The sequence below is a fragment of the Schistocerca nitens genome, chromosome 1 (assembly GCF_023898315.1).
Source record: "Schistocerca nitens isolate TAMUIC-IGC-003100 chromosome 1, iqSchNite1.1, whole genome shotgun sequence".
NCBI lineage: Eukaryota > Metazoa > Arthropoda > Insecta > Orthoptera > Acrididae > Schistocerca > Schistocerca nitens.
Genome location: NC_064614.1, coordinates 799,253,157 through 799,272,582, shown reverse-complemented (window position 1 = coordinate 799,272,582; position 19,426 = coordinate 799,253,157). Strand labels below are relative to the sequence as shown.

General features: G+C 40.3%; 1 protein-coding gene across 1 annotated transcript in view; it reads left to right on the top strand.

Annotated features, from left to right (window-relative positions):
* The window catches only part of LOC126262451 (uncharacterized), a 672,745-nt gene extending 655,230 nt beyond the window's left edge, over positions 1-17,515 (top strand). Inside the window, exon 6 of the mRNA XM_049959109.1 lies at positions 11,036-17,515. Coding sequence (XP_049815066.1) covers positions 11,036-11,223 — 188 coding nt within the window. The 3' untranslated portion in view covers positions 11,224-17,515. The remainder of the gene's footprint in view (positions 1-11,035) is intronic.
* The last annotated feature ends 1,911 nt before the right edge of the window (positions 17,516-19,426 follow it).

Below are 19,426 nucleotides of genomic sequence, written 5' to 3'. Positions count from 1 at the left end.
TTCAGCCATAACTATTCCCGAGGGAATGCAGCTCTGCTGTGTGGTTAACTAACTATTACATCCCCATGGATAAAATATTCTGGGAGTAAAACAGCCCCCATTTCTATGTACGGGCAGGGAAAGGAGGATGTCGTTATCGAGAGAAACAAAACTGGCGTTCTACAGGTCGGAGCGTGGAATGTCAGATCCTTTAATCGGGCAGGTAGGTTGGAAAATTTAAGAAGGCAAATGGATAGGTTACAGTTAGATATAGTTGGAATTACTAAAGTTCAGTGGCAGGTGCAACAAGACTTCCGGTCAGGAAAATACAGGTTATACGTACAAAATTAAATACCAGTAATGCAGGAGTAGGTTTAATTACGATTTAAAAAAGTAGGAAGGCGGAAAATTAACTATGAACAGCGTAGTGAACGCATTATTGTAGCGAAGATAGACGCAAAGCCCACACCCCCCACAGTAGCACAAGTTTCTATGCCATCTAGCTACACAGATGGTGAAGAGATTGAAGAAATGCGCAATGAGATAAAAGAAATTATTCAGATAGTTAAGGGAGACGAACATTTAATAGTCTTGGGGGACCGAAATTCGATAGTAAGAAAAGGAAAAGAAGGAAAAATAATATGTGAGTAATGACTTAGGGGGGAATGAAAGATGAGGCCGCATAGTAAAATTTTGCACTCAGCGTAATTTAATCATAGCTAACACATGGCTTAACAATCATCAAAGAAGATTATACACGTGGAAGAGGCCTGGAGACGCCGGAAGGTTTCAGATTGATTATATATCTAGGAACCAGATTTTAAACTGTAAAACATTTCCAACGGCAACGGTGGACTCTACCACAATTTATTGGTTATGAATTTTATATGAAACCTGAAAAAACTGCAAAACGGTGGGAGTTTCAGGAGATGGGATCTGGATAAACGGAAAGAACCAGAGGATGTAGATAGTTTCAGAGCGAGCATAAGGTAACGGTTGACAAGAAAAGGGGGAAAAGAATGCAGTAAAAGAACAATGTGTAGCTTTGAAAGATGAAATATTGAAGGCACCAGAGGATCAAGTAAGTAAAAAGACGAGGACTAATAGAAAACCTTGGGTAGCACAAGAGATATTGCATTTAATTAACAAAAGCAGAAAATATAAAAATGACGTAAGTTACGCAGGCGAAAGGGAATACAAATTACTCAAAAATGAGATTGACAACAAGTGCAAAATGGTTAAGCACGAATGGCTAGAAGACAAATCTACGGATTTTGACGCATATATGTCTGCGAAAGGTAGATCCCGCCTACATGAAAATTAAAGAGCCTTTGGAGAAAAGAGAACCACCTATATGAATATCGAGGGCTCAGATGGAAAACCAGTCCTAAGCAAAGAATGTAAAAGGTGGAAGGAGCATGCAGAGGGTCTACAAGGGAGATGTACATTAGGCCAATGTTATGGAATTGAAAGATGAAAATGAGAAGGAATGATGCTGCGTGAAGAATTGACAAAGCACTGACAGACCTGAGTCGAAACAAGGCCCCGAGAATAGACCACATCCCGTTTCAATTACTGGTAACCTTGAGACGGCCAGCCATTACCAAACTCTTCCATCTGATGAGGAAGGTATATAAACAGGAGAAATACCGTCAGAATATAATAATTCCAATTCCAAGTAGGTGCCGCCAGGTGTGAAAATTACCGAAGTCACGGTTGCGAAATACTAACACGAATAATTTATAGAAGAAAAGAATGGAAAAACTGGTAGAAGCGACCTTGGGGTAGTTCACTTTGTTTACTAGAGAAATGTAGGAAAGCTTGAGGCAATACTGACCCAACGACTTCTCATAGAAGATATAGTAAGGAAAGGCAAACGTAGGTTTAAAGCATTTGTAAACTTAAAGAAAGCTTTTGGCAGTGTTCAGTGGAATACTGTCTTTCAAATTCTACAGGTGTCAGTGGTAAAATACAGGAAGCGGAAGGCGATTTACAATTTGTACAGAAACCAAATGACAGGTATAAGAGTCGATGGACACGAAAGGGAAGCAATGGTAGAGAAGGGGGTAAGACAGGGTTGTAGCCTATCTCCGATGTTATTCAATCTGTATTTGAGCAAGCAGTAAAGGAAACACAATAAAAATTTGGAGTAGGAATTAAAATTCATGGAGAAGAAATTAAAACTGTGAGGCGTGCCAATGATATTGTAATTCTGTCAGAGACAGCAAAGGGCCTGGAAGAGCAGTTGAACGGAATGGTCAGTGTTTTGAAAGGAGGATATAAGATGAACATCAACAAAAATCAAACAACAAAATCAAAAAGGGGATAGTAGAATGTAGTCGAATTAAATCGGGTGATGCTGAGGGAATTAGTTTAGAAAATGAGAGACTTCAAGTAGTAAATGAGGTCTGCTTTCTGGGCCGCAAAATATGTGATGATGGTCGAAGTAGAGAGGATATAAAATACAGACTGGCAACGGGGAGCAAAGCGTTTCGGAATAAGAGAAATTTGGTAACATCGAGTAGAGACTAGAGTGTCGGAAGTACTCGCATTTGCATGGATTGTAGCCATATATGGAAGTGAAATATGGACGATAAGAAGAGAATAGAAGCTTTTGAAATATGATGCTACAGAAGAATGCTGAAGAATGTATGGGTAGATTACAAAACTAATTAGTAGATACCAAATAGAATAGTGAAGAAAAGAAATTTGTGGCACAAGCTGAGTAGAAGAAGGGATCGGTTAGTAGTACACATTCTGTGACATCAAGGGATCACCAATGTAGTATTGGAGGGAAACGTGGGGATAAATGTCGCAGAGGGGGACTAACAGATGAATACAATAAGCAGATTCAAAAGGATGTAGTTTGCAGCAGTTACTCGGAGATGAAGAGGCTTGCACAAGAGAGTAGCATGGAGAGCTGCTTCAAACCAGTCTTCAGACTGACGCCCATAACAACTACAATGTAGGCGGTGTGTTTCAGCTGCCCCCACCGACCTCATTTTATGCAACCCCACGTGACAGACCATTTTTGTTGGTCATTTCGTTCTGGAGATGTAAAGCATATTGTAAAAAGTCGCAGAATAGCTGATAAAGTGTACGAAGACATTGTTAAACCTATTGTACAAATTTTGTTTATGAAACTAATTTAGTACATTAATGCAGCGAGTCATACAGTAATCTTTTCATCGGGTTATATACCGGTATTAGAAATTTGCTAGTTCCGCTCTCCTCGTTTTGTTACCTCTTCTTAATTTCATTGTTTCCGATCGTGAAGCACTGTATAAGGTAACGTTTCTCAACCATTTACTAAAGGTTAAGTACTATAAACGCAATAGACTTACAGAGACATCCAAAATTGTGTTACTACACTGCTAATTACACAGAGAAAGGTTGGGAACACTTGAATAAGTATGCAGAAGTAAGGTACATCTTGGTCCAAAAATTCTGTGTAACTCATGTCCAGTCCTCACATGTATGTTTGACGATATGATTCCATTTGTTAACAGTCTCCCAAATCTCTGGGAGGGAACTTGTATCGATTACATGACTGTCGCCAGATATAGTGCTTGTTGCATGAAACGACATCGGTATGGGTAGCTGGATCACTCTATATAAATTACTTAGTAGGTGACGTCGGAGTCCTATGAGGGTTTTCGCAGACTATGCTATCTCATACAGAGATGTTGCAAAACTAAGAAATCGTATCGAAATTCAGGAAGACTTGCAGATGATCAATGCTTCGTGAAGGGAGTGACCATTGACCCCCAACATAAACATGCGTAACGTATCGCCTATGTATAGATAGAATAACCATTTATTATATGAGTACACTATTGCAGAACAGTAACTGCAGCACGTATTTCAGTAAAATATCTAGGAGTATGGGTACGAAGGATTTGAAGTGGTTATGACCCCACAAAATTGGCCGCGAGTATGACAGATACCAGACTGAGATTCATTAAAAGAATCCTAGGGAAATTTCGTCCGTCACCACAGGAAGTAGCTTACAAAAAATTCGTTACACCAATAGCTGAATATCACTCGTCTGTCTGGCATCCATACCACATAAGGTTGATAGAGGAGACAGAGAACATCCTAAAAAGACTAGCACGTCTCGGAAAGCGTCTCGGAAATGCTCTCCATAGGCGCATTTTGCAAGAGAAGTTCTCTGCATTACCGTGTACGTTCCTCTCACAGTCAGCCAATACATTGCATACACCTAAGTGTATCTCATGAAACAACCAAGAAGTTAAAATCATAGAGATTCGAGTCCACACAGGGGCTTACCAGCAAACATTCTTCCACTTATCATTCGTGACTGGAACAGGAAAAGGGAAGATTGGTTTAAAAAGTACCTTCCACCACACACCGGAAGTTGACTTCCGGAGCTGAGATGTAGCTGGAGATGCATAAGCAAAATAACGCAAACCTTTTCGAGGCATCCAACTAGAAAATCGCATCACTCAATTGAGAGGAAACACGAACAAGCCGTATTTCGATTTGTAGACGGAGATTTGAACGCTCTTCTAAAGTCTGAGGCCATCTCACTTGCTAACAGTTAGTCACTTGTGCATGGCAAGACACTATTCACAACCGTAAAGGAACGTGCCAGTCACTTTGGAGCCCCGTGAATGGTGTATAACTGGTATTAGACGGTCTTGTGACGTAATCTATGACACTAATATGTATGTGACAATCCATTGTATTGAACCAGAGCGGTACGAAAGGTTACCGAAACGTGAAAGAATAGCATAGAGGAACTGTCGAGGTTGCGCGTGCTCCTGACCGCACAGTGAATGAAGCTTCTTGGTTTGTTGGAGTTTCAAAGAGGACTGTCCAACTTTACTACAAAGAATGGAGTACTACTAGAGTGTCCGGAGATACGTTAACAAAATGAATTGCGGACACCAGAGATTTGCGGACACAGCATCTCTTTCCTGTACTTTCCTCTGCCTCTCGGTCGCAGTGCTTTGCCTCCTAGACCGCCCATCAAGTGCTGTGTTGAACGTCTGAACGTCGCACTTGTCGAAACCCAAGTCGCTACGCTCACTCCACCTGATGAAATTGGTTGGTCTTATCGCGGTTCACTAGCGCTTGATTATTAAGACGTGAGATTTGGTCCAGCGAAACTGGTGATCGCAAACCTCTGTTTAGGAAACACTTTCGAATTTCGTAAAAGCTCTTAGGAGCAGCATAGACCTTATTGTATGTAAGCCACTGAAAACTGTCTTTACGGCTGCGGATTTTAATTTAACATTAAAAGTGCAATTGTTGTTGGCATTTTATTCAAAAATTACAAAGAAATCTTCGCAAATTGTCCAAATCTGTGGCAAATCTGTCCAAATGAACTTGCTAGTGAAAGTCACAAGAACTTCAAACAACTTTGGACCTGTTATAGTCAAATAGTGGATATGTCAAGATGGCAAGTATAATTTCTTATTAATAACTAATTTTGGTTAAATTAATTTGCCACCTTTAGATCACAAATTTGAGTTGCCTAGTGTACATCACCAATTGGCGGGACACATCGTCGTAATCTTGCTTATGCGGCGTTGGATACTCTACAAGTTTATGACATCGTTGGATGCCAAGGAAAACAATAAAAGAAAACATTCTCCACGTGTACATAGTGAGAATATGACTTACTCGATATGTTACCCTAAAGACGTAGCATTAAGACAAATGTATAATGCTGACTCCGAAAGTCTCGTCCACTGGAGTCAAGATTATACATTTGTTTTCATGCTACGTCTTTAGGGTAACATATCGAGTAAGTCATATTCTCACTGCCTACACGTGGAGACTGTTTCTGTTATTATACGTGGCACACAACGATCTCTTAAACTTGGGTTGTGTAATAGGCAATATAGCCGAATATTACACTAGCCAGATTCTTTCAAATCTCCGAACCGCTATCGGGACAAAATGTTACGTATATAGTCGATAGGCTTACGGCTTGTTCTTGATCTTTTTTACTGCAGGGGATGAGTTTTTCTGCAACAAATAATCACTCTAATGGTCTTTTATTCTTTTTATTGTAAACATGGAATACTGTTATACTTGTCCAAGTCGACTCAAATATACAAATGCTTGAAAACTGTTAGTAAGGATATCTTGTGTTTTTCTGGGCAATGCATCCAATTAAAAAAGATTTAATTAGAAAGTGATACATTTAACAAGTAAGCAAGAACATGTAATATAGGATTAATATGGCACCCTATCTAATAGAGATCCACACGTTGACGTTGTGTAAATGAAAACATCACAGCCTGCGTTGGTAAACATGTAAAGCTTCGTTGTTTGTAGACTATGCTTTGCAATCCACACAGACGAAGCAAACTGTAACAAAATTTTTCTTGTAAATTGGGCCTGGTTTCTGTGTAATCCTTGCTAAGTTTCACTGTGAGCTTGAAAGAGAAATCTCGCCTACTTATTATGATCTTTGTTGCATTGCTGTCGATCATTAAAGATTTGAGGCCTTATAAATCTAGAATGTTACAAAAATATGAACAGTTCACATCTTCCCCCAGCTTTCATTGAATACTTGCGAGCCATATGGTCAACATCATTTACTATGTACGTAGTTTCATTGTAACAGGTCACTGCCAGGTTTTGAATAAGTGTCACTTTCAGTTTGTATACCTGGATACAAGAAGCTGAGAATAATTACAATCAAACCTGGTTTTCCTTGATACAATGAAGTGATATTGTTGTTTTTGAAAGCTACACTTTTGCGCACGTTCTGGCGACCTTCTTCGTACACTCAGGCACTTCCCTTGCAGTTTTGTTGATTGCAACAAGCAGGCTTTACGGAGTTGTTTTTAGATATCGCGCTAGGGAAACCGAGTTGATGACACAGCCATACGTAAAATGTCTTCCTTTATTTGGGTATGGGCGTACAAGTTTCTCCACTACAAAGACACTGAGAAGTTCATTATAGGGACAAGTTTCATCTATACCAAGACATGGGATCTTTCTGTACAGTCATCCAGTGATTCTACTCATACTTGTGAGGTTTTTAAGTCGCGAATGACTTAACCGATACCTTCATTTCGACGAGATCGACTGCTCAACATCACGAATGTATGGACATGGAATGTAGACTTTTGACAGTTTGCCATGACCCTTTTGCATATGCGTCACATAAGTGACATCCTTTTTTAGTCACTTCCACTGTATAAACCATAAATCAAACCTGAGATACATTATGACTTCCCTGAACCGATTATGTGACATCAAAGAGCTGCAAAATTGTATTCTCCAATTTTATGACCAAAGAAGTTCCTCTTCTATTCCTTCTGATTCAACGGCATCCCTACCACACAGAATAGCAAGAAGTGCATCAAGCTGTTCTAACAGTAATGTGACTATTCTTCACCTCCCAAGGCCGTATGCGTATCTTTGAATTTGTTTCAGAACAGGTTCATCAATAAAACAACATCCGATCTCAGAAACTTCATACTGCTTCCCTTTTATATTACTGTGCACACATCGGGACTTCTCAGAATCTTAATCGCTGTCCTCTGACTCGTCCGTGCTCCCTAGTGTGCTTGGTTTTGTATCACAATCAAAATCAGTCCAGTTACCGTCAATATATTCTCCTCCGGGATCAATTTCATCAGTATTATTTCTCAAAGCATCTGCTCATTCGTGCGACTGCTGTACTTCACAATGCCTGTTTGTTCATTTGTAGAAAGTTTTATACTGCACTTACTTCCATATCTTCACTGCAGCATCAGACACAATTTAGGATACCAATGTGTAGCAATCGGCAACGCCTACATTATTACATGGAACAAAAATAGTCCGTCGGTATTTCTAATGCTGAGCGAAACTTTGACTGGAAGCTCAGATAACAAAATACTGTTACCTCGCACTAATATTTAAAACAAAAATTAGAGATGAATGCCGTACCTCAAAATAATAATGTCACGTAGAATAAGGTGTAATTAGATGAATGACGAACACTAACTTCACTTAACGAAGGTTTATTCAGCACTTGCACATACAAGAGCGCAGAGCGAATTGCCTCCGGCCAGAACACATACGGTATATGCAGGGTGGTCCATTGATAGTGACCGGGTCAAATATCTAACGAAATAAGCATCAAACGAAAAAACTACAAAAAACGAAACTCGTCTAGCTTGAAGGGGGAAACCAGATGGCGCTATGGTTGGCCCGCTAGATGGCTCTGCCATAGGTCAAACGGATATTAACTGCGTTTTTTTAAATAGGAACCCCCCTTTTTATTACATATTCCTTTAGTACGTAAAGAAATATGAATGTTTTAGTTGGACCACTTTTTTCGCTTTGTGATAGATAGCGCTGTAATAGTCACAAACGTATAAGTACGTGGCATCACGTAACATTCCGCCAGTGCGGACGGTATTTGCTTGGTGATACATTACTCGTGTTAAAAAGGACAGTTTACCTGTGGTGTCACTGCCAGACACCACACTTGCTAGGTGGTAGCCTTTAAATCGGCCGCGGTCCGTTAGTATACGGCGGACCCGCGTGTCGCCACTGTCAGTGATAGCAGACCGAGCGCCACCATACGGCAGGTCTAGAGAGACGTCCTGGCACTCGCCCCAGTTGTACAGCCGATGTTCATAGCAATGGTTCACTGACAAATACGCTCTCATTTGCCGAGACGATAGTTAGCATAGCCTTCAACTACATTTGCTACGACCTAGCAAGGCGCCGTATTCAATTGATATTGAGATTCTATTAATGTATCATCAAGAGCGATGTTCTACAAATGTGGATTAAAGTTAAGTATTCCAGAAGCTACGTACTTTTCTTTATAGCATTCATTACGTATCCTGTTTCAGACCTCACGCCAGCCTGCGTGAGTTTATGCGCGTGCCTTTCGGCTTCCTCTCATTGTGTCTAGGCTGTCTTATCTAGACACAACATTACCAATTTCTGAAAAGGTCGATATCGTGTTGATGTATGGCTATTGTGATCAAAATGCCCAACGGGCGTGTGCTATGTATGCTGATCGGTATCCTGGACGACATCATCCAAGTGTCTGGACCGTTCGCCGGATAGTTACGTTATTTAAGGAAACAGGAAGCGTTCAGCCACATGTGAAACGTCAACCACGACCTGTAAGACATGATGATGCCGAAGCAGGTATTTCAGCTGCTATCGCGGCTAATCCGCACATCAGTAGCAGACAAATTGCGTTAGAACCGGGAATCTCAAAACCGTCGGTGTTGAGACTGTTACATCAACATCGATTACACCCGTACCATATTTCTATGCACCAGGAATTGCATGGCGACGACTTTGAACGTCGTGTACAGTTCTGCCACTGGGCACATGAGAAATTACGGGACTATGACAGATTTTTTGCACGCGTTAAATTTAGCGATGAAGCGTCTTTCACCAACAGCGGTAACGTAAACTGGCATAATATGCACTATTGGTAACGGAAAATCCACTATGGCTGCGACAAGTGGAACATCAGCGACCTTGGCGGGTTAATGTATGGTGTGGCATTATGGGAGGAAGGATAATTGGCCCCTGTTTTATCCACGGCAAACTAAATGGTGCAATTTATGCTGATTTCCTACATAATGTTCTACCATTGTTACTACACGATGTTTCACTGCATGACAGAATGGCGATGTACTTCCAACATGATGGATGTCCGGCACATAGCTCGCGTGCAGTTGAAGCGGTATTGATTAGCATATTACACGACAGGCGGATTGGGCGTCGAAGCACCATACCATGGCCCGCACGTTCACCAGATCTGACATCCCCGCATTTCTTTGTGTGGGGAAAGTTGAAGGATATTTGCTGTCGTGATCCACCGACAACGCCTGACAACATGCGTCAGCGCTCTGTCAATGCATGTGCGAACATTACGGAAGATGAACTACTCGCTGTTGAGAGGAATGTCATTACACGCATTGCCAAATGCATTGAGGGTGACGGACATCATTTTGAGCATTTACTGCATTAATGTGTTATTTACAGGTAATCACGCTGTAACAGCATGCGGCCGGCCGCGGTGGTCTCGCGGTTCTAGGCGCGCAGTCCGGAACCGTGCGACTGCTACGGTCGCAAGTTCGAATCCTGCCTCGGGCATGGATGTGTGTGTTGTCCTTAGGTTAGTTAGGTTGAAGTAGTTCTAAGTTCTAGGGGACTGATAATCACAGCAGTTGAGTCCCATAGTGCTCAGAGCCATTTGAACCATTTTTTTAACAGCATGCGTTCTCAGAAATGATAAGTGCACAAAGGTACATGTATCACATTGGAAGAACCGAAATAAAGTGTTCAAACGTACCTACGTTCTGTATTTTTATTTTAAAAACCTACCTGTTACCAACCGTTCTTCAAAAATTGTGAGCCATGTGTTTGTGACTATTAAAATAGGGGTTCCTTTTTGAAAAAACGCAGTTGATATCCGTTTGACCTTTCGCAGCGCCATCTAGCGGTCCAACCATAGCGTCATCTGGTTTCCCCCTTCAAGGTAGACGAGTTTCGTTCTTTGTAATTTTTTCTTTTGACGCTTATTTTGTGAGATATTTGACCCTTTCACGATCAATGGACCACCGTGTATACAGTTAGAGAACATTCCAGTGCAATGATTCTTGACATTTGTGGAAAGTTCTAGAATGTGTTCGAACCGAATATAGAAATTAAAACTTTAGAAGTCAGGTGAGTTTTGAACTTCGACCCTGCAGACAACAGTCTAATATCATAACCACTGCACGTCTGCACCTCGCGCACTATACCACTCACCTTCTCCCTTTACAATAGTTTAGGGTTAGCGCCGCGCGTAGTGTCCGCTTGGTTTGAGGCGCCATGTCACGGATTGCGCGGACCCTCCCGCCAGAAGTTCGAGACCTCCCTCGGGCTTTGGTGTGTGTGTGTGTTGTTCTTAGTATGTTAGTTTAAGTAGTGTGAAGTCTACGGACCGATGGCCTTGGCAGTTTGGTCCCTCAGGAATTCACCCACATTTGAACATTTCTAGGATTAGCGTCGCGTATGAACTGAGAAACAAACAACCGAGTCCAGCCTACCCGTTTGCTTGTTGCAGGAGAGCCGCTGTCCCCGCACGAGACGTACCTGGGCGGCAGCTACGAGGACGGTGACCTGCGGCAGAGGGCGGGGGCGGGGGCGCCCCTGAGGGCGCGCTCCCGGCGGAGGCGTGGCCACCCCCGGGGCCGGCGGAGGCGGCGACCCTGGCTCCGCGACGCACCACCTGCCGCCCACTGGCGCGACTGAGCCAACGGGCAGCGGCGGCTCTCGCTGGCGGAGCCAAAGACGGACAGAGTGGCCATGTGCATCCCTGTGTTAACACACCGTGCTGAGCACACCGAGAACAAGGCGGTACTGTGTGGTTGACGTTAATACGTGAAGGTAACCAGTAAGAACCCAGACGTTATAAGAAACTACTAACATCGCCATGTTGATGGTAAGTCCCGGAGACTACTTGAAAAGGATTACTCCACAACACATTTCACAAGCAATCACTACAGACATTAACACAATAAAGACGTAAATTCTTCTCTTGGTGTCGGAAGAATCCAACGGTGAACCGGCTCCATTTGGAGAAGGTGCAGAACGTAAAACTGCGATTACTGCGTTGCACTCACCGCTTACTGGCGAGTGTGGGGTTTTATTTGACGTACTCCTCTAAGCACGTACATTTGCAAAACCAGAAATGAAGTAGCATTTCCGAGTGATGTAACATTTGTGTTCACTTGTGAATACGTTAACGTAAGGCGAGTCTTGTCCTAGTTCAGAGAAAGTTTTATTTTTCACTCTTTCTGTTTCTTTAAACACGTAAACATTGTTTAGGGATTTGTGGTTTATAACTTATTCGTGTAGCACCAGTCGAGGTATCGCGTTCTTCGTATGGTATTAAAGATTAGAAAAAGTGTACTATCTATACAAGTTAAATTCGTTCGTTATATAGCTTCAATATGTTAAAGGATTCGGTCTCGCCATTAGGGGAGTCACACATTGTTACTGTCTCCTACTCGCCGTAACACCCCCTCCCCCTCCAATCGCGCCACAAATACCTACAATTTTAGTAACGCCAGTAACAAAACAGTCAAAGTTTTGTAAGATGCTGGTTGTTTATAAAATAATTTTACAAACTTTTGGGTAGGTTCCTTACATCAAGAGAAGAAAGTATCAGAGGTATGAGCGCTTGTTCACCTTTGCTACAGTGAGACTCATGTCTTCTGCTGAAGTGCTCATAGCTTCTGAGGTATGCATTTTGGAGCTCATGTTGACTGGACACTATCTTCTTCTTTTTAGCCCATACTACCTCCTCCCAAAACATGGAAAGCAATGAACTGCGGTAGAAGAAATGTGTTCCACAACATCGAAGATGAACAAGCGCTCAAGTTCTTTTTTTAATGAACACACCGCCGTCATAAATTATGACCAATTTTGAGATTGATGCCGTGCAATGTATGTTAATGACATAAAGGCAGTCACCTGAAAATGGCATAAAGGCTGAATGAAACCTGAGTCGTAATGAAATAAACAAGAATACAATCAAAATGCGATGTTCCAATTTAAAAAGTATTGTATGGCTGTTGCTCAGCAACATCAAAATCTATTTAAGCGCTCAGTATTTCTTAAGGTGTGCATTTGAGAGCTCATGTTTACTAGACACTATTTTTCTGGTTTTGGTGTAAGGAACCAGCTTCGAAGATTGTAAAAGAATTTTGGAAACACCCTGTTTATAACGGGTCAGGTATTTAAAATTGTTTTTGGAAATATATGGAAAACAACAAATCGTATTAAATAAGAGGTGGCGATAAAAGCCGTTCTTTTTGAAGGAGGACATCCAATGACACTAAACTCGAACTTCCTGCTCCACCCGCAGGTGCTAGGGAGCAACTTAATATCTTAAACAGGATCCCACTATTTTATTGCGGATTCGTATTATCCGGCGAAAGAATCCTGACTTTCTTCTTTAACATTTTATCGTTGCGTGGTAGATGGGCCTGTAGTAGACAAAAATTAAAACGGGATGAAAACCGTTGAAGAATGATAATATCTCCAGGATATCAGGAACTTAGAGAGACTGTTGTTCTAAAATATTTAATGAGAAACATGTTTTTGTAGCAAAGAACTTGATTCTCCAGATCATAATACATTATTTTCTCCGCATTGTTACTTTGTTTTTCAGATGATACTCAACTTACCTTAATCGCTAGGAATCCTCCACTGAAAGGCCGATTCAACTGACCACGATTCATCATAGAAAAGTATCTATGAAATAAAATCATCAGAGGCTGCTAGAATTTGTTCCATCCAATTGCAAAAATTCAAATAAGCTGAAAAGCTTGTAAGGGTGTAGAAGTGTAGATTCTGCTGAGGAATAACTGATAAAGAAAAATCGAGACACTGCCCCATTTCTGAGTTATCTGGTATTTAGTTTAGCCAATCAGGCCGTTGCGCCCGCAAATTCAACAGCCCGCGTGAGACGATGTCGCCAGAAGTGTTCATCGTTTGATTTCCTAAAACCGAAAAAGAGAACGATACAGAAATTTGACATGGGACGGTAGTAAGGATCGAACACGTAACAAAGGCTGAGTTGTCTGGTCCGCTATCACCTACTCTGTAGAAACAAAGAAATGGATCTAATGGCTCTGAGCACTATGGGACTTAATATCTGAGGTCATCAGTCCCCTAGAACTTAGAACTACCTAAACCGAACTAACCTAAGGACCTCACACACATCCATGCCCGAGGCAAGATTCGAACCTACGACCGTAGCAGTCGTGTGGTTCCGGACTGAAGCGCCGAGAACCGCTCGGCCACCGCAGCCGGCTCTGTGGGGAAGACTGACACTAATTGTATCTCGCGGGCCACTTGGGTTTGCACTGCGCAGCGGCCTGATCGGCTGACTCCTATGCTAATTAACTTGGAAACGGCGCGACGTACCGAAATTTTTCTTAACAACAGCCTGAGAACCTCTTCAGATTTTTTTTTGACCGTCCTGTACATTCACATCAGCAACATCAGTACCCAGTACATCACTTTAGCATCATATCCAAAAAAATTCAAGTTCCGAGCAACACAACACTTCAAAAGCATTCTTCCGAAATTTTGAGAAGAACGGGTGTCACGTAAGTAATTTAACAACTGTAATAGTAACGAACTCTCGCCGCTTTGACACTCTCATGATTTACTCAATGTAAAATTGGTTTTCAGTATTTCACTTAGCACTACAGCTGGACTATGATTATATGAGTGTATAAATGAAGGGAATACAGTTTATTTCAATAATTTTTTCCCAGGTTTGGAAAGTCAGTCTTTGAGCTATATTTCTTTCTTAGCGGAGAGTGTCTCCCTTGCTATCTTATCTCATTCAACATTCTGTCGTTTGTACGTTTTACTAGTGGACTTGGCAAAGATGTCGGGTTTTTTGGTGCTAGTAGGTACGGTCACCCTAGCGATATGTGCCCTTACCTAACTAGAATTTTACGGGCAAGGTCGTAAGAAAATACGCGTCGGCAGACCCTCACATAAACAACTGAAAAGATACCTACATTAAATGTAATAAGAGACATAAAAATAGTGTTGCACACTATTATGGCAGGCCAAGTATTTTTTATTGAATGGATCACCAAATCTCCGTAAACAAAGGCGTGAACGTTCTACCAAACGTCCAGTTATAGGACAACAGATACACACTCCTTGGTCACGGAGCCATTCGAGAACGTCCCAACCCCTGGAAAATCCCTTTCCTCCTAGATGTTGTTTCAACTTGCCGATAAGATGGAGATCGCCTGCTGCAAGATGTGGACAGTACGTCGGATTAGCAGCACCCACGTATGTTGTTCCGGATGATGTCGAAACAGCATTTCCTTCATGTACCACTAGAAGTTCAAGGTCAATCTATGTGTAGATTAAACGTTTTGCCCACAAGACTCGTCCTGTCTCGCGTACTTTAATCTGCCGTGCCATTTCACCTCCACTCTGTGACGCACCTGTTAGCCGTACCATAGCATAATTGTGTCTGCAGGAAAGCTTGTACGTGTACTCTTTTTCTGACAATGAGCCACACTTATTGCGCAGTGATCTCTGTGTGGAACGACACGAGTACACTATTCTTTGGATTCCTAACGTAGCTTGTTATTTATAAAGTTCCTTGCCATTTTGGAAACTCTTAGTTTTCATGCGAACTTTAGTCTCCAAGAATCAGCTGTGAAATTTGAAAACAGGTATGTGCAAACATATAAACATTTTGCTGAAATTTGTTTCGGGAGAGGGATTATGACGGCAATGGACCCCCCCCCCCCCCTAAATTCCCAAACTGGATCCGCATCTACCTTCGTTATTCTGTGTAAAACAAACCAGACAAATGACCTCATCAAGATATCAAAATGTGCAAAATCGTTTCTCATGGCAATAAACTTATTCTCATTTGATTATCATTACAAGCTGGATTTTTCATCTGCAGACTGAAAATGTCAGTGGGCTTGTGTAATGAGTAGTATAATACCGCGAAAAAATAAGACAACCTGTGTACAGTTATTGGAGTAAGCTTTGTACAGACATGTTTGAAACTCTTGGTACATGTTGCTTATCGCAGAGTGCCAATCTCTTAAACTTCCGGTAGTTCGAATAAAAGAAAAGAAACATTATCATTTCAATCTCTTTAACATTTCGCGTGATGTCCACGATGAACCGATCATGAATATTTCTGTTTCCAGTTTAGTCAAGATGAACTGGCATACAATGGTTGTGCTTTGACACGCCCATCTAATTAAAGAGATAAAAGGCAGACTCTTTCAGGTAGTACATTAAATAGATATTTTATTTTCAAATTTATGAATCCCAAGTCTATCCCATAAGTAATATTACTACAGAGATGCACAGTCTCAGGTAAGAATGTGGGACGTCATGTTTTAAATCCTTGTTAAGCTATAATTTAATAATCGCAAGTGTTAAAAGCAGTTTAATTCAAAAATAAGTTCATTTTGTAACTGAGTACTGTACTCTGTCCCTACCTTTAAATGTTGATTAAATCAAAAATGAAATGGAATAACGACGGAGAGACAGAGTATAAACAGCAAACAATGGAAAAGACTCGCATCAAGTGTGTACACAAAACTGCGACGAATAATTTTAATCGTATTATTTTTTCATAATGCAGAACGAAGTTAATCTCAATTTCCTTATGTTTGATGTGCCTTTGCTACCGGACTAATAAACGGAATACTGTATGCTTAAAAAATAAAGAGTTTCGCGTTATTATCTTAATTAAAATCGGTTATTTGCCATCTGTTTTTTCAAAAAAAGCACTTATCCCTCACATATCCGAACTGCATCTCTTGAAACCTTGACAAGCACTCTTAGCGCTATTATGCTTATTAATTAACACATACCTAAAGAATTCCGTCATTTCCATGGTATCAGTTATAAACCATTTTCCGTTGTATTTCTTCTGAAAGTACCGGTATCTAATAGTTTGGTGACCAAAAAACGAATGAAAGAAAAAGAATGAGCAATCTGAATATCGCTTAAATATCTACGTTTATGGTTGAATGAATTATCCTCAAGAATAATGTATTCTTCAAACACATGATTTATATGAAAAGCATTAAGGAAGTCAATAACAGCAAGAAAATGTAATTCACTCTGGAATTTTTTGTTACGAAACAATAAATGTGCTAAGAGATTACGTAGGTAATGTTGGATTTCCGTGGTACAGTATTATTTCACATTCATTTCTTGAGTCGATACGTACGTATGGACATAGTTTTCTCTATTGTGTTAAGTATATGTTGACCAGCGTGTGCAGTACAGCTACTCTAAATACAACGAACAAATAAAATCTGTTGGCAGACTTAAACTAACCTCATTTCCACATTATAAAGTGACTGTTCACAATAAAGATAGTAATGATGGTTTAGACAGTTCTATGAACTTGTCATTTCAATTAATGTGTAATAGTAAACAGAACTTGGTTCTGTCGAAACTGAACATGTAGGTGAGCGTGTTACTGGACTGTCCATAATCGGAACGACTGTCAGTTCATTTGCAGTGTGCAGCATGAACTGAAGATGGTTTCCTTTAACACAGGATTCAGTACTGGTTTCCTATGATATTGTTAAACATGTTCGTTTCTGTTTAGTGGACACGTGACAACTGGTCTCGCTTATGGAATATGTGTCGACTGCTTTTAGTATATAAACGAAAACTTATTACACCTGAGTGGACATTTGTATAAAACGAACTGTATTAATCAGAAACAGAACTTCTTTAACCTTCCGCATGGACTTCTGCAGTTGTGTAAAACTGCTACAACAATGAGTGAATGGTGAAAATTAAATATGGCAAACCACGTCTCATACTGATTTCTACAATATCTACGATGTGAAATGGCTGTTATGTAAAGAGAATAACCTGTATGAATTAATGTATAGTTATAGTTTAATACAGAGTTTTAGATATACTGATCAGTACTGCAGAAAGAATTGATGATATTTGTATGAACAGTAATCCTTTATGTAAAACGTATATTCTATTTGAAAATAAAAATACAAAGCTGAAAAGTAAAGCACTTTATTTCCTGCATTGTGTGATTCTAGTTTTCTTCTATGTGTGGCTCTTATGACTTACATTTTAGTTACGTCAGATCATCGTTTCAATTTGTGATGCTGCACGAAACTGACTCTGTGCATTGTTTTGTAGTGTGGCACAGTTATATATGTAAGGCTTTATGAAGAAATAAAATAAAAATAAAAAGGGGAATAGTTAAGCTGTTTAAAGAACACCTAGCAAGGAACACTAAGTTCAGATTGATGTGTAATCTGAACAACATATAATGCAGGTGCTTAATCGATTTTCATCCAGTGTAGAAACTAAGGAATTGTTAAAGAAGAAAATATGAAACTTTTTCAAAAGGAAATTGTGCCATTCTGAGAAATACATCGATGAAAAAACTTAATAATTAGCTGCATTTTTGCTTGAATTATGAAAAAGAAATTAGTATATGTAGGGTGATGAAAAACAGTCTGATAAGGTTGTAAGAGTGTTGCAAGGAAGGTTGGCCTGAGAAATAATCATTATGAAAAAATTCGATACCTTGCACCATTTCCGAATTATTTGGCATTGAAGTTGGCTAACCTGGTCGTTACACTGCAAATTCAAGCGCTCACACGTGCTAAAATGTGGTAATGCGCTGGAATCTGACAGTCTGTGAATTACCATTTGTAGAAATGTTCATTACCAGTTCAAATCTGCCTTCTTCGGAAGTGATGCATTCAAGCTACGTGAGCAAAAGCTAGTTTTGTTGTGATTGAAGGAACCAATCAGAAGGACAATTTGGACTACACTGTATCTGGGAGGCTGCTTGAATTTGTGCACACAACGATCCTATTGCCTAACTTCAAGGCTAAATAACTCGGAAATGGCACAACGCATCGATTTTTTTTAACATTTACTTGTCAGCACAATTACTCCTGAAACATCGTTACAAACTTTACAAAGTGCTGCTGACCGCGTTTTTGTATAAAGAGTGATTCAGCTGGCCATACCAGTCGGTTTATGCAGCCTGCAAATCTTTTAAATACCACAAACAAGAATATCATCTCTCGCTCGCTATATAGAAACTATTAGTCCAACAAGAAAAAAATGTTCAGGACTTATTTGTGGGGAATATAATGTAGTTAAACTTCGTACTGGATTTCATTTTCCCTAGAGGCTGTAGTTTTTGAATTATTCAAGTGATTTCAAACGTGTTTTTCTTTAATAATTTGAAAACAAAAGGCCTGTAGCAGAAACGTATCCTATTACGCAATTTAACTACACTAAAATTGCTATACAAAAGCCCTGTTCATTTTTTCTATATCACTAATAGTTGGTGCATAGCTATCGAGAGAATATGAAAACTCCACATGTGGTTTCTGGAGGCGATGCAGACTGCATAACGCCCGTTGGTAGGGGCAGATGAATCAGACTGCATATTCCTTACAATATACAGCAACTGCTAATTAGTAAAAAGAGAGTATTTATTATACCCTCGCAAGAGAGTTTGGACGATAATCACATTTTTGCGATTCTAGGAGCCAGTCGATGTACAGAAATTAGGTGTAAATAAAAACATACCGAAAGATGCAATGTTTCATAACGTACAATCCTGTAACACTCTGCCACGGTGACTGCTATAAATAATCAGTTTTAACTTAGAAAAAAATTAATAAAACGAAGTCTGCTTCAGCCATTCTGGATGCTGCGACTGTAGTTGAAACAGTGGATGATTTGCTTGGAAACCTACAAATGCTGTCTTTTCAATGCCGGTACGTAATGAATTGTACTCAATCCTCCCAAGCTTGCAGGACACGTAAGTAAGTAAGTAATATCACTATCTTTTAATTATGTGCTTACGTTTCTACGAATAAAAATCACACTATTTTCACCATAGACGAGCTCCACACGTTACAAAATATAAAGT